Raw genomic sequence first — 14,451 nt, 5'->3', positions numbered from 1 at the left:
TGCTAGGTGCTGTACATAGACACAGTCTCTGCCTTTAGAGAGCTTACAATCAAAACAGAGAAACAGAGGCACAAAGGAAGGAAGGGGAGTGATTTCCCTCACAGTCAACAGCCTAGCTGGGAATAAAACCCAGTTAGCCAGAGTCCCTGGCCAGTGGCCAATCCACTGGGCCAGGCTCTCCTCTCACAAGCATGTGGTGTAATTGCATAAGCATTTGCACTGGGAACTGGTATAAAAGACACTGGGAAGCCCTCTAGAGGGGTTGATGGGAAAGGATTTAAACCCAGGTGTGTTGGTGGGGGACCCCCAATGTATTTGTGGATTGTGAAGCGAAGGGGTTTCTGAGATCCTAGCCTTAGATCCACTACAATCCAGAGAGCTGGCTGCAAAAGAATCCACCATAGGATCTTAGGGAAGGGAGGGGGCGTGACAGAGCCAACAAAGGCCTTATTCTTCGTCTGGGACCGCACCTCTTGACTGGTGGGTGGAGAGTTGGGTATGCTAACGCCACGGCCTACAAATGCAGGTGAAAATTCAGCAGGGATGGGAGAGGCCAGGCTCAAGCAGGAGAAACCGGATGCATTAGGGGATTAACGAGGCACAGCACCAATGCTGTGCTCCAGCAAGCCATTTAATGTCCATGCAGGGGTTGTGACACAAAGTCCCGTGGGCTGATTCTCAGTTGCACGAAGGCCCTTTTACACTGCTCAGGCAGCAGGCTCCACTGCACTCCCTGGCAAAGCTCCCATTGTCCTCACTTGGGCCAGCTTTTCCCTCTGTGACTGTAGCTCATATTGTTTTTCTGCCAATCTCAAAGTACTGCACAAAGGAGGTCAGTAGTATTGTTCCCATTTTACAGACAGGGAAACTGAGGCACAGAGCAGGCAAGTGACTTGCCCAAGGTCACCTGACAGGCCAGAGGTGGGAATAGAATTCATGTCTCTTGACTTACTGTCCAGTGCACTGTCCACTAGGCCACACTGCCTTCCCCTTAGCTCTCAGGTAATCACAGAATATCAGGGTTGGAAGGGACCTCAGGAGATCATCTAGTCCAACCCCCTGCTCAAAGCAGGACCAATCCCCATTTTTTGCCCCAGATCAACTAAACAGCCCCCTCAAGGTTTGAACTCACAACCCTGGGTTTAGCAAGCCAATGCTCAAACCACTGAGCCATCCCACCCCCCGATAGCAAATGTCCTTCTATATCCCATCATTTGTATTGACATGAGGGGGGGGGGGGACAACACACAATTTAGGGCTCGTCTACACAGTGCCGCAGCCCAGACTACAGGGTGGGGGGCGTGTGTGAATTGGCGAGCGCTCTCATGTATCACACTCGACCTGCCCCGTGTAGACACTGCTGCTGTGAACTAAAAGGTACCTAGTTCGTACTGATGTAGTCTTGTGTCAGACAGGACTGAATGAACACAAACTGGTGCCTTTCAGTTCACACCAACAGAGTCTACACGGGGCAGGTGGAGTGCAACACATGAGAGCACTGGTAGAACGCTGTACCAGCCATACCCCTGATGTCCTTGGCATGACCCCAGCCTTCAGCCTGAGCACAGCGCTAGATTAATTTGCTAGTTTCACTTTAAAAAACACCAGGCCAGATTTTCCAGCTGCTGGTGTAGATCAGGAACAACTCCACTTACACTGATGTAAGCAGGAGAATCAGATATTAGTGTGCACAGCTTCTCCAGCAGCTGGATTTACAGAATCATACTGGGAGGGTACTGGTATCTCCAAGAGCAGAAGCTCCGAATCCCCTTCTGCTGTCGGTTACGTGGGTGTAAATCGAGAGCGATGCCAGTGACTCGCTCCAGATTTACACCAGCATTACTGGCAGCAGAATCTGGCCCCTGCAAGTTTTGTGTTAGAAAATGAAAGTTGCGTTTCTTATCCTCTGCTGCCATCATGTGAGCAACAGAGGGAAAAACTAGCCATCACAGCAACCCCTGAATCCTTATAGGAGTTAGCCCCCTGCTCCAGATCAACTTGTTCAAAAAACCACCTCCGGCTGTGGCCAGCACCAGCTGCTTCAGAGGAAGATGCAAGAACCCCTTTTCTCCCCCACAAATAGGCAGCTATGGGATAATCTGCCCCCATCCCCTTTAAGATCTCCTCCAACTCCCTCATTGTTCGAGACTGATTGAAGCCTTGAGGCTAAGGCTTTGCATTGTACAGGGGCTTGATCAGTCTTAACTATTCTGATACTCTTGTGCTTGATGAGTTAGACAGACCACTTAATGTACTAGTGCTCAGTTACTAGAGTGAAGAGCTCAACACAAGAACCTATGTAAGTGTAGTCCCTCTTTGCTAAATTCTTGTCCTCTGTATGAACTTGTGGCAGAGAGTTCCAAAGTCTAATTACACAGTGGGTTGAAGGGAGGGAAAAATACTTGAGTGTGGCACATAGGCTTATGTACATTCCAGGAATACCCAGGGGCACCAACCAAGATCTGAACCCCACTGTGCTCAGGTATGTAGAGAAACATAGCAAGGGGTATCCCTGCCCCAGAGAGCTTGCAATTGAAATAGAGAAAGCAGGAAAAGAAAACCGGAACAGAGAGGGGAAGTTACTTGCCCAACAGCACCCAGGCAAGTCAGTGGCCATGCTGGGAATAGACCCCAGGACTCCTCATCCAACACACCACCTTATGCTGCTTTCTCTAGACTCACAAAATCAGCTTCACGCTGGCTTTCTGCAGAGGGGTGAGTTTAGCCCAAAGCGAACACCTCAGGAGCCTTAGCATAGACAAAGCTAATTTAAAGATCGAGCCAAGTGTTGGTGGGAAAGCAGTCTAGGCTCCAGGCAGCTGTAGCCGGCCCCTTGTCAAAAAAAAAAAAAAAAATTAACACCAAGATCAGCTCAGGAGAGGGGAATATTGCTCAAGAGGGATGCAGCTGAAATCTGTCCCACTGGTTGAGTCCAGCTACTCCATCCAGTCACTGCTTCTGCTGGACAGAGCCTAGGATCACATGCAGGATGGTGCTCTGAGGTTGGGTGGAAGTGGAGCTCCAGACTGACAGGCTTCAGGTGTTACACCACCCTTCTCAGATTACAGCCCTCATCCACAATGTGCTGATACAGCCATCAGCCTGTGGCTTCGATCAGGCTTTGGATATGCACCCTTGTTAGTACATCAGAGCGGGAGGGTGCAGACCAGTGGTTCTCAATCAGGGGGACACATATCCCTGGGGGTACGCAGAGGTCTTCCAGGGGGTACATCAACTCATCTAGATATTTGCCTAGTTTTACAACAGGCTACATAAAAAAAGCACTAGCAAAGTCAGTACAAACTAAAATTTCATATAGAGCAGTATAAACAAGTCATTGTACCCCATACACTGAAATATAAGTACAATATTTATATTCCAATTGATTTTATAATTAAAAAAGGAGGTGTGTGTGTATAATTATTATATATATATATATATATATATATATATATATATATATATAGTAAAAAGGAGAAAGTCAGCAATAGCGAGCTGTAACACTGAGTTTTTAGGTCTGATTTTTGTAAGCTTGTAGTTTAAGTGAAGTGAAACTTGGGGGTACGCAAGACAAAAATCAGACTCATGAAAGGGATACAATCGTCTGGAAAGGCTGAGAGCCACTGGTGTAGACTAGAGCTGGTCAGGAGCTCTCAAAAAACAAACAAACAAACAAAAAAAATCACAAAACGCCCATTTATCAAAAACAAGTTGTGGGGAAGGGTTGATTGGGCCAAATCTCACTTCAAAAAATTTTTGAGAAGAGTTTGAGGGCTCAGGACGCTCCATTTTGACTTTTTTTTGGGGGGGGGGGGGGTAAATGAAAAGTTCTGTTTGAGTCAAAGTGACTGTTGCAAAAGTTAACATTGTAAAAAACAAATAAATAAAGGTTGAAACAGACAAAATGTTGCCATTGCCCCAGTTGAAATTTGGAGATTTTTCAGTTCACAGCAACTTACATGATTTTAACTTCTCCATCCCAATTTACGATGGGAAAGTTTTGAAAGTCACAGGACAGGAGACCTGTTCCTCAGCCAGCTCTAGTACAGACCCATGCACCTCTCCTTGTCCTAACCACCCCCTCCACACACACCCCTTTCCACCTCTTTTTAAACTCTCGAGCCTGGTCTACACTAAAAAATTAAGTCAACTCAGCTGCACCCCGAGTGATGTAATTAAGCCAACCTAACCCCTGGTGTATGGTCAGCGCTCGGTCGACAGGAGAATCCTGCCCATCGGCGTACGTAGTGTCGGCACTGCAGTGGCATAGCTGTAGTGTTTCAAGTGTAGACGAGCCCTAGGATGAAAGTCTCCAGCTCCTTCCTCATCTGAAAGAGGCAAGACGGGACTCAAGTGTTAAATACTCCATTTTATTTTTCTTTTTAACAATATAAAAAAAAGGCCCCAAGTGCCCTCCACTGCTGTCAGGTAGTTTTCAGTGTGATGCCAATGCCTGGATTGCCCATGGAACCATTCACAAGCCCACTTCACCGATTCTCCATTATAAGAGCTTTTGGGGGAAGGGTTCTTTGCCCTGGAGCTGCAACAGCCTCATTCATCCTCCGCTCTGCCCTTCTGTCGCTTGTTCAGGATGCTGCCACTTGCGTGAGAGGTTCTTCCAGATACTGGACAAGGGCCTGGGCCTGTGAACAGAGTATTATACCGCACAGTGAGACGAGCATTAGTGAACGGGCAATAAGCCACACTCAGCCTTGACTACAGCCGAACTGCTAAGAGGTCGTGAAATATTATCCTAATTTTACAGTGGAAAAACTGAGGCAAACAGCCTGCCTGTGGGCACAGAAATGGGACTGTTGGGTGCTGTACAAACAGTAAAGACAACTCAGGCCCTACCCTGAAGTCACATAGATTTTGTAGGCCGTTACAAAGTCTATGCTGTACAGCACGGATCCCACCTTCACTAAACTCTGGAAGTTTACAGAGACCTTAAAATGTAAGTGTAATTTATGCCCAATTTTAGGCTCCTCCTTTGCTAGGATAGGGTTAAGGGGCCCTTTGGGTAAAGCGAGAATGAGGCTTTTTGATTCCCCAAAACTTCATCTAGGTTCCACCCCCAAATGCCATTCTACAAACTGCCCCCCCTTCCCCAACATCAGTTAGAGATCCGCTCATCCTATGCAGAGTTGACTAAACGACTTTTCAAACTGCAGCTACACAGCCTGCTACCAGCGGCCCCCGCCCTCCCCTCAAATGTGATCAGTCAGCTCAGCATCACCTTGGCTTTCAGCATCCCAAATCCAACAGTCTCTTTTGCATACATGCACAGCAAGAGATTCGCCACCCGGGTGATAGCAACACGGCCCTCCTGCAAAGGGGGGGAGGAGGGACAAGATGGGGTAAAAAAAAAAAAAGCATTTGATTGATAGGTTTGCAGAATTCTGCCCTAACACCCCCTGTCCCAGTGTCCGGGGGTGCCCTGGAATGGACATTTTGACCTTCTGCTCTTACAGTCAAGACACTGGGGACCTGGATTCTCTTCCCAGTTCTGCCACTGGCCTACTGGGTGACCTCAGAAAGTCGCCTAATTTCTGAGCCTCAATTTTCCACCCGTAAGACTGGAGACTGAATTGCCGAGAGATCTACTGATGCTAGGGTGCTGCTTCAGAGCTAGGTACTATGTTCCTACTGCCCTGCACAAGGTGGTCAAAACAAATGTACAATGTTATCCAATTGGACTGTCCAGTCACACTTGAAAGTCTAGGTCATTCTTAAAAAGCAAGGCATTTGCTCTGAAATAAGCCCTTTCAACTGTGTGGGGGTGGGAATGGCAACCTTCTTAAAGTTTTGGCTTTAGATACTTGCATTCCTATAGCCCCTTCCATTATAGGAAGATCTAAGCAACCGCCACCCCACCCCACGATGCAGCTATTAGCCTCATTTTACATGTGGGGAAACTGAGGCAGAAAGAGGCAGTTGCCCAATGTGAGTCGGTGGCAGAGCTGGAAACAGGAGTCTGTAGTCTTCTGTTCCAACTCCACCCTTGTTTTAGGGATCTATGGATAAAACTGGGAAGAGCAGGGACCTGCAGCAGTGTTCCTCCAGTCCTGCTGAGAAACTCATCCTCCCTATGGGAATACAGCCCTTGCACCATTCCTCCTGCCCTCTTTCCCCACCCCGCGCAACGTACCATGCAGTCCATAAGGATGAATTTCAGATTGTCCTCGTTGAAAGCCTGATGACCGTTCTTGTCATAGGCTACCCAAATGTTACTGGCAATGGCCGCTGTGACCCTGGCATCTGTGTCTCCATAACCAGAATATGCGAGCAGAGACCCCTCATTGTTCAGAAGCCTACGAAGGAGAGAGGAGGAGAATCTGAGCTAAACGCCCACAGGGCTTTACACCACTTCTGCTTAGGCATGGACTTTATTCATAGGCGTTTCTATGATGCGCCATCACCTTAGTACCCAATCAGACAGATCATGCACTGACCCTCCTGACACCCCCTCCGAGGCAGGCCTCATCCTCATTTTATGAGAAGGAATCTAAGGCTCAAGGTGAAGTGACATGCCCAAGGTCAGATGGGGGAGCCAATGGCAGAGCTTTTCCTTTATCCACCAAACCATCTTTCCTCCCTAGCAGGGGTGCTCTTTTTCCATGGGTGCAGCTACTAGGAAGAGGGGGGTCAAGGGGGAATGGACCATTTTACCATCTAGTGGATACAGCCAGAGAACTTGTGCAAAGCTCTGGATTCCCCACTCCAAGTTCTCATGTTGTTAGAGCTGGGCCCGCCCTCAAACTCCAGCCCTGTCTACAGTGGGAAGGGGCGTATTAGACACCATATTTACACGGATCCCACCGTTACCCATTCCCACGTCTTTGCACTGGTGTAGCTGCCTCCATGTAAACTCCCAGCATGGCTGGCCTAAACAAGGAACACAGACTATTGTCATGCAACGATATGGTGTCCCTCAACAGGGAGAATACTAGTAATCTGTTCCCCAAGACCCCTCCCCACAATGCCTTTTGGTGGGGGGATGAATATTCCTTATTGGGGTGCACTGGGCTGCCCCCTCCTCCCCACTTCTTTCAGATAGGCTGTATTGCACAATTCCTTGGGTGTGGGGGGACACTGAGATGTCCCTGTTCCTAACTGAGCACCGAGTGTGTGGGGGGGGGAGGGGGGGGAGAAGAGGAGGAGATGGGGAAGACCATTTGCACCCAGGGGCACTAATCCTTAACGGGAACACTGATCTGGCCACAATACTTTAGGGCGAGGGCTCCCTGACCCATAACCCAGCCACCCCACACTCCTCCCCCAAACACCTTTATACTCACAGGGTGCTCTGGACCCCTCCAGTGTTGGCCTGGCTCAGGACCTGGGTAAGGGCCTTGGGGCGCAGCATGGTAGCAACAGACCCTCTCTCCTCCCTGCAGGGGTGGAAACACACAGCTCAGAGATCCTGCTTCCCCATCAGCTGATCAACTCATGTGGGGAACCTCAGCCCAGAGCATGCTGGGAATTGTAGTTCCTTTCCAGTTATTTTGCATATTCAGGCCCAGGTGAAGGACATGGCATTTCAGTCACACAAATTGCCTGTGTAATTTCTCTTTGTATGTTACACAACTCCAAAACCCTGAGATCCATATCTATGTGTGATTCTCACGTGACTCCAGGAGCTTTCACTTTAAGTCAGACACCAAATATGGAGAGGCTTATGATTTAATAAAAACCCTACAGTTTGGCAACATTGCAGTTGCAAAGAAAAGCTTACAAGCATGACATCTAAAGACACAGAAAAAAAGCAAATACATGTTATTTTTGGAAGAGCTTGTGCTTAAGCCAATCTCATGGCTTTTGGGGGGGGGGGGGGCTGACTCATGATTTTGATCATTTGGGGGGGGGGGGACACTGCTGCCTCATCCATGTCATTTTCCCTACTGCTGTCCCATCAGTTTATAACTGTCCCCACTACCACCCCAGGTACCCCAAAATCCTGTGGGACCAGTGGAAGAAAAGCCTAGGTGGCTGGATGAGTTAACTGGGAAACAGTTACAACTTTTGTCTTCTTAGCACCACACCTTTTTAACAGCAGAGAATTCTGGATCTATGCAAGGGCACCTATCAGTCTATGAGGCAGCAGGTTACGGACAGTCACAATTCTTGCAAAAAGGTAGATACAGCCCACGACCATGATCACAGGGGGACAACAAAAACACAGTGACCCTTCTTCAGGTTTCCAGAGGCACACACATCCCATTTTATACCCAAATCATGACTTTTTTAAAAAATAGAAGTACTCAGCTGGGCTGGACACAGGCACACACACGTTACAGTAACACATCAGAGCTCCAATTGTGGAGCAGGATCAATGCTGTAGTACCCCAAAGACTTAAATAAGTCTAGCTATAAGTATCCCAGCAGAAGCTAGCCACTTTGACAAAGTCTACCCCCAACTGAGAGTGCTGAATATCAGGGGATTGGGGTAGGGGGAAGGAGAACTAGCTTCACACAAACTCTGCTTTAACAACATTGTACCCACAATATAACTACATTTGTAGCACAGGTACCCCCTAAAATCAAGAATCAAATAACTAATTAAGTCATTCACACTGCAACTTACATTAAGAGACTCATTTTCTATCAAAAGACTACAATCACTCTTCTTCTGCTTTAGCTTCCATGGGAGTACCTCACAGCAAGGCTTTTTATAGTTCCTCTGCAACAGCAAACTAGTGTGGGTATGTGGGAGGAGCCTTTGAACCCTCCCTCTGACAGGCTTTATAGCTAATTAGAGTGGGACTTGGGGAGTCCCTGCTCTGCCATAGACTTCCTGTGTGACCTTAGGCAAATCATTTAATCTTTCTATGCCTCAGTTCCCCATGTGTAAAAACTGGGGACAACTGCACTTCCCTACCTTACAGTGGGTTATTTACAGAATATATACACTGTAACTTGGGAGGGACTCAGATACTAAGGTAATGGGGACTAATGGGCCATATAAGTACCTTAGATAGATACACACTTTAGAAGAAACAGCTGGGCCCTTGTCTTTACCTGCTGCTCAGCCCCAGGCTAACAGCCCCATTGTTGCAGTTACTGAAATATTGGTACCAATTTTGCTATGGTAGACATATCCTAAAAGGGCAACTTGTATTTCTCTCTGTGTTTTTGTTGCCATCCCAGCAAACTTATGGGTTGGAACTTGAATAATAATAATAATAATAAAATGCTATCCCTTGCTGATATCACCAGGCCTTACCCACAACAGCAGACTGCACAGCCATAATTAACCACCCGCGCAGCGCTGGAAATGGACGCTGTGGTATAGACAGGGCTCTCACACTTCATTCACACTTTTCCTTCTCACGCCAGATGCCTATTCGCAGCTATCAGTCAGAACTGTCGCTTCCTATCTGTTCCTTACCAGCTGCCACGGAACCCTCTGATCCCGACACTCCATCCCCAGCTGCCAGGGAATCCTCTGATCCCGACATTCGATCCCCAGCTGCCAGGGAATCCTCTGATCTCGACACTCCACCCCCAGCTGCCACGGAACGCTCTGATCCCGACACTCCGTCCCCAGCTACCACGGAACCCTCTGATCCCGACACTCCGTCCCCAGCTGCCACGGAACCCTCTGATCCCAACATTCTGTCCCCAGCTACCACGGAACCCTCTGATCCTGACACTCCACCCCCAGCTGCCACGGAACCCTCTGATCCCGACACTCCATCCCCAACTACCACGGAACCCTCTGATCCCGACATTCCGTCCCCAGCTGCCACGGAACCCTCTGATCCCAACACTCCACACTCAGCTGCCACGGAACCCTCTGATCCCGACACTCCGTCCCCAGCTGCCACGGAACCCTCTGATCCCAACATTCTGTCCCCAGCTACCACGGAACCCTCTGATCCCGACACTCCATCCCCAACTACCACGGAACCCTCTGATCCCGACATTCCGTCCCCAGCTGCCACGGAACCCTCTGATCCCGACACTCTGTCCCCAGCTACCACGGAACCCTCTGATCCCGACACTCCACCCCCAGCTGCCACGGAACCCTCTGATCCCGACACTCCATCCCCAACTACCACGGAACCCTCTGATCCCGACACTCCGTCCCCAGCTGCCACGGAACCCTCTGATCCCAACATTCTGTCCCCAGCTACCACGGAACCCTCTGATCCCGACACTCCACCCCCAGCTGCCACGGAACCCTCTGATCCCGACACTCCATCCCCAACTACCACGGAACCCTCTGATCCCGACATTCCGTCCCCAGCTGCCACGGAACCCTCTGATCCCGACACTCTGTCCCCAGCTACCACGGAACCCTCTGATCTCGACACTCCACCACAGCTGCCATGGAACCCTCTGATCCCGACATTCCGTCCCCAGCTACCACGGAACCCTCTGATGCCGACATTCCACCCCCAGCTGCCACGGAACCCTCTGATCCCGACACTCCGTCCCCAGCTGCCACGGAACCCTCTGATCCCAACATTCTGTCCCCAGCTACCACGGAACCCTCTGATCCCGACACTCCACCCCCAGCTGCCACGGAACCCTCTGATCCCGACACTCTGTCCCCAGCTACCACGGAACCCTCTGATCCCGACACTCCACCCCCAGCTGCCACGGAACCCTCTGATCCCGACACTCCATCCCCAACTACCACGGAACCCTCTGATCCCGACACTCCGTCCCCAGCTGCCACGGAACCCTCTGATCCCAACATTCTGTCCCCAGCTACCACGGAACCCTCTGATCCCGACACTCCACCCCCAGCTGCCACGGAACCCTCTGATCCCGACACTCCATCCCCAACTACCACGGAACCCTCTGATCCCGACATTCCGTCCCCAGCTGCCACGGAACCCTCTGATCCCGACACTCTGTCCCCAGCTACCACGGAACCCTCTGATCTCGACACTCCACCACAGCTGCCATGGAACCCTCTGATCCCGACATTCCGTCCCCAGCTACCACGGAACCCTCTGATGCCGACATTCCACCCCCAGCTGCCACGGAACCCTCTGATCCCGACACTCCGTCCCCAGCTGCCACGGAACCCTCTGATCCCAACATTCTGTCCCCAGCTACCACGGAACCCTCTGATCCTGACACTCCACCCCCAGCTGCCACGGAACCCTCTGATCCCGACACTCCATCCCCAACTACCACGGAACCCTCTGATCCCGACATTCCGTCCCCAGCTGCCACGGAACCCTCTGATCCCGACACTCCACACTCAGCTGCCACGGAACCCTCTGATCCCGACACTCCGTCCCCAGCTGCCACGGAACCCTCTGATCCCAACATTCTGTCCCCAGCTACCACGGAACCCTCTGATCCCGACACTCCATCCCCAACTACCACGGAACCCTCTGATCCCGACATTCCGTCCCCAGCTGCCACGGAACCCTCTGATCCCGACACTCTGTCCCCAGCTACCACGGAACCCTCTGATCCCGACACTCCACCCCCAGCTGCCACGGAACCCTCTGATCCCGACACTCCATCCCCAACTACCACGGAACCCTCTGATCCCGACACTCCGTCCCCAGCTGCCACGGAACCCTCTGATCCCAACATTCTGTCCCCAGCTACCACGGAACCCTCTGATCCCGACACTCCACCCCCAGCTGCCACGGAACCCTCTGATCCCGACACTCCATCCCCAACTACCACGGAACCCTCTGATCCCGACATTCCGTCCCCAGCTGCCACGGAACCCTCTGATCCCGACACTCTGTCCCCAGCTACCACGGAACCCTCTGATCTCGACACTCCACCACAGCTGCCATGGAACCCTCTGATCCCGACATTCCGTCCCCAGCTACCACGGAACCCTCTGATGCCGACATTCCACCCCCAGCTGCCACGGAACCCTCTGATCCCGACACTCCGTCCCCAGCTGCCACGGAACCCTCTGATCCCAACATTCTGTCCCCAGCTACCACGGAACCCTCTGATCCCGACACTCCACCCCCAGCTGCCACGGAACCCTCTGATCCCGACACTCTGTCCCCAGCTACCACGGAACCCTCTGATCCCGACACTCCACCCCCAGCTGCCACGGAACCCTCTGATCCCGACACTCCATCCCCAACTACCACGGAACCCTCTGATCCCGACACTCCGTCCCCAGCTGCCACGGAACCCTCTGATCCCAACATTCTGTCCCCAGCTACCACGGAACCCTCTGATCCCGACACTCCACCCCCAGCTGCCACGGAACCCTCTGATCCCGACACTCCATCCCCAACTACCACGGAACCCTCTGATCCCGACATTCCGTCCCCAGCTGCCACGGAACCCTCTGATCCCGACACTCTGTCCCCAGCTACCACGGAACCCTCTGATCTCGACACTCCACCACAGCTGCCATGGAACCCTCTGATCCCGACATTCCGTCCCCAGCTACCACGGAACCCTCTGATGCCGACATTCCACCCCCAGCTGCCACGGAACCCTCTGATCCCGACACTCCGTCCCCAGCTGCCACGGAACCCTCTGATCCCAACATTCTGTCCCCAGCTACCACGGAACCCTCTGATCCTGACACTCCACCCCCAGCTGCCACGGAACCCTCTGATCCCGACACTCCATCCCCAACTACCACGGAACCCTCTGATCCCGACATTCCGTCCCCAGCTGCCACGGAACCCTCTGATCCCGACACTCTGTCCCCAGCTACCACGGAACCCTCTGATCTCGACACTCCACCACAGCTGCCATGGAACCCTCTGATCCCGACATTCGATCCCCAGCTGCCACGGAACCCTCTGATGCCGACATTCCACCCCCAGCTGCCACGGAACCCTCTGATCCCGACACTCCGTCCCCAGCTGCCACGGAACCCTCTGATCCCAACATTCTGTCCCCAGCTACCACGGAACCCTCTGATCCCGACACTCCACCCCCAGCTGCCACGGAACCCTCTGATCCCGACACTCCATCCCCAACTACCACGGAACCCTCTGATCCCGACATTCCGTCCCCAGCTGCCACGGAACCCTCTGATCCCGACACTCTGTCCCCAGCTACCACGGAACCCTCTGATCTCGACACTCCACCACAGCTGCCATGGAACCCTCTGATCCCGACATTCGATCCCCAGCTGCCACGGAACCCTCTGATCCCGACACTCTGTCCCCAGCTACCACGGAACCCTCTGATCTCGACACTCCACCACAGCTGCCATGGAACCCTCTGATCCCGACATTCCGTCCCCAGCTACCACGGAACCCTCTGATGCCGACATTCCACCCCCAGCTGCCACGGAACCCTCTGATCCCGACACTCCGTCCCCAGCTGCCACGGAACCCTCTGATCCCAACATTCTGTCCCCAGCTACCACGGAACCCTCTGATCCCGACACTCCACCCCCAGCTGCCACGGAACCCTCTGATCCCGACACTCCATCCCCAACTACCACGGAACCCTCTGATCCCGACATTCCGTCCCCAGCTGCCACGGAACCCTCTGATCTCGACACTCTGTCCCCAGCTACCACGGAACCCTCTGATCTCGACACTCCACCACAGCTGCCATGGAACCCTCTGATCCCGACATTCGATCCCCAGCTGCCACGGAACCCTCTGATCCCGACACTCTGTCCCCAGCTACCACGGAACCCTCTGATCTCGACACTCCACCCCAGCTGCCATGGAACCCTCTGATCCCGACATTCCGTCCCCAGCTACCACGGAACCCTCTGATGCCGACATTCCGTCCCCAACTACCACGGAACCCTCTGATCTCGACACTCCACCACAGCTGCCACGGAACCCTCTGATCCCGACACTCCGTCCCCAGCTGCCACGGAACCCTCTGATCCCGACACTCCGTCCCTAGCCCTAGGTGCTGGAACTAGGGGGGCTGGCTGCTGGAGGTGATGCCCCACCCCCTGGCTTGAAGTGGTTTCCATCACATACAGGGTTTGCAGTTTGGTTCAGTGGCTCTCAGCCCCCCGCCAGCTCTACAAATTGTTCCAGCAGCCCCCTGTCCCTAGCTGCCAGGCAACCCTCTGATCCCGACTTTCCGAGCTTCTCCTGTGAAAGGGTTATCACCCCATCTGCTCTGCCGGCTGTCAGAATCGGAACCCGAAGGAAAGAATGCCACGAGCCTACCCCACCCCCGCCCCGGTTACCCTCCCCCGCCCTGCACCGGGAGTCTCAGCCCAGCAGCTGCCACGCCGGTCCGAACCTCCCGCGGCTCGCCCAGCCCTGCAAGTTCTCTCCCCGGTCCACCTCCCGCGTGGGGCTCCCGCTCCCCTGTTGCCCCCACCCCCGGGATCCCCTCCCGCCGGTGGAGGCCGGTCTCCCCCTCGCCCGCGTCCGCTCCCCGGGCTGCAGTTCCCCGCCGGGCCGGCTGGGGGCGCTGCGAGCCGGGCTCTCTCCCCCGCAGCGGCCGGGCGCCGCTCTCCCCACGCCGGCTGCCCCCAGGCTGGCTGGCTGGCTGGCGGGGCGGGCGGCGAAG

The 14,451-nt window shown here is 53.1% G+C and overlaps 1 protein-coding gene across 1 annotated transcript; it reads right to left on the bottom strand.

Moving 5' to 3' along the window:
• Positions 1-4,368: 4,368 nt before the first annotated feature.
• On the bottom strand, positions 4,369-7,455 carry LAMTOR2 (late endosomal/lysosomal adaptor, MAPK and MTOR activator 2). The gene is made up of 4 exons (XM_074938313.1): positions 7,299-7,455; positions 6,149-6,311; positions 5,237-5,326; positions 4,369-4,643 (listed from the first exon to the last, which is right to left on the bottom strand). The coding sequence occupies exons 1-4, from the start codon at positions 7,364-7,366 to the stop codon at positions 4,587-4,589; spliced, it is 378 nt and encodes a 125-aa protein (XP_074794414.1). The 5' UTR covers positions 7,367-7,455; the 3' UTR covers positions 4,369-4,586.
• Between the last annotated feature and the right edge of the window lie 6,996 nt (positions 7,456-14,451).

The sequence above is a fragment of the Natator depressus genome, chromosome 24, assembly GCF_965152275.1.
Source record: "Natator depressus isolate rNatDep1 chromosome 24, rNatDep2.hap1, whole genome shotgun sequence".
NCBI lineage: Eukaryota > Metazoa > Chordata > Testudines > Cheloniidae > Natator > Natator depressus.
The sequence above is the reverse complement of the archived record's forward strand: the minus strand, read 5'-3'. Positions and strand labels throughout refer to the sequence as shown.

What these genes read in the sequence shown, in the direction of transcription:
- LAMTOR2 (XM_074938313.1), bottom strand. Translation starts at nt 7,366, where the DNA reads ATGCTGCGCCCCAAGGCCCTTACCCAGGTCCTGAGCCAGGCCAACACT. An exon ending in GGAGGGGTCCAGAGCACCCT is followed by an intron (nt 6,312 to 7,298) that starts GTGAGTATAAAG and finishes TCTCCTTCGTAG; the next exon opens with GCTTCTGAACAATGAGGGGT. An exon ending in TTGGGATGCTGAAAGCCAAG is followed by an intron (nt 4,644 to 5,236) that starts GTGATGCTGAGC and finishes CTCTGTTCACAG; the next exon opens with GCCCAGGCCCTTGTCCAGTA.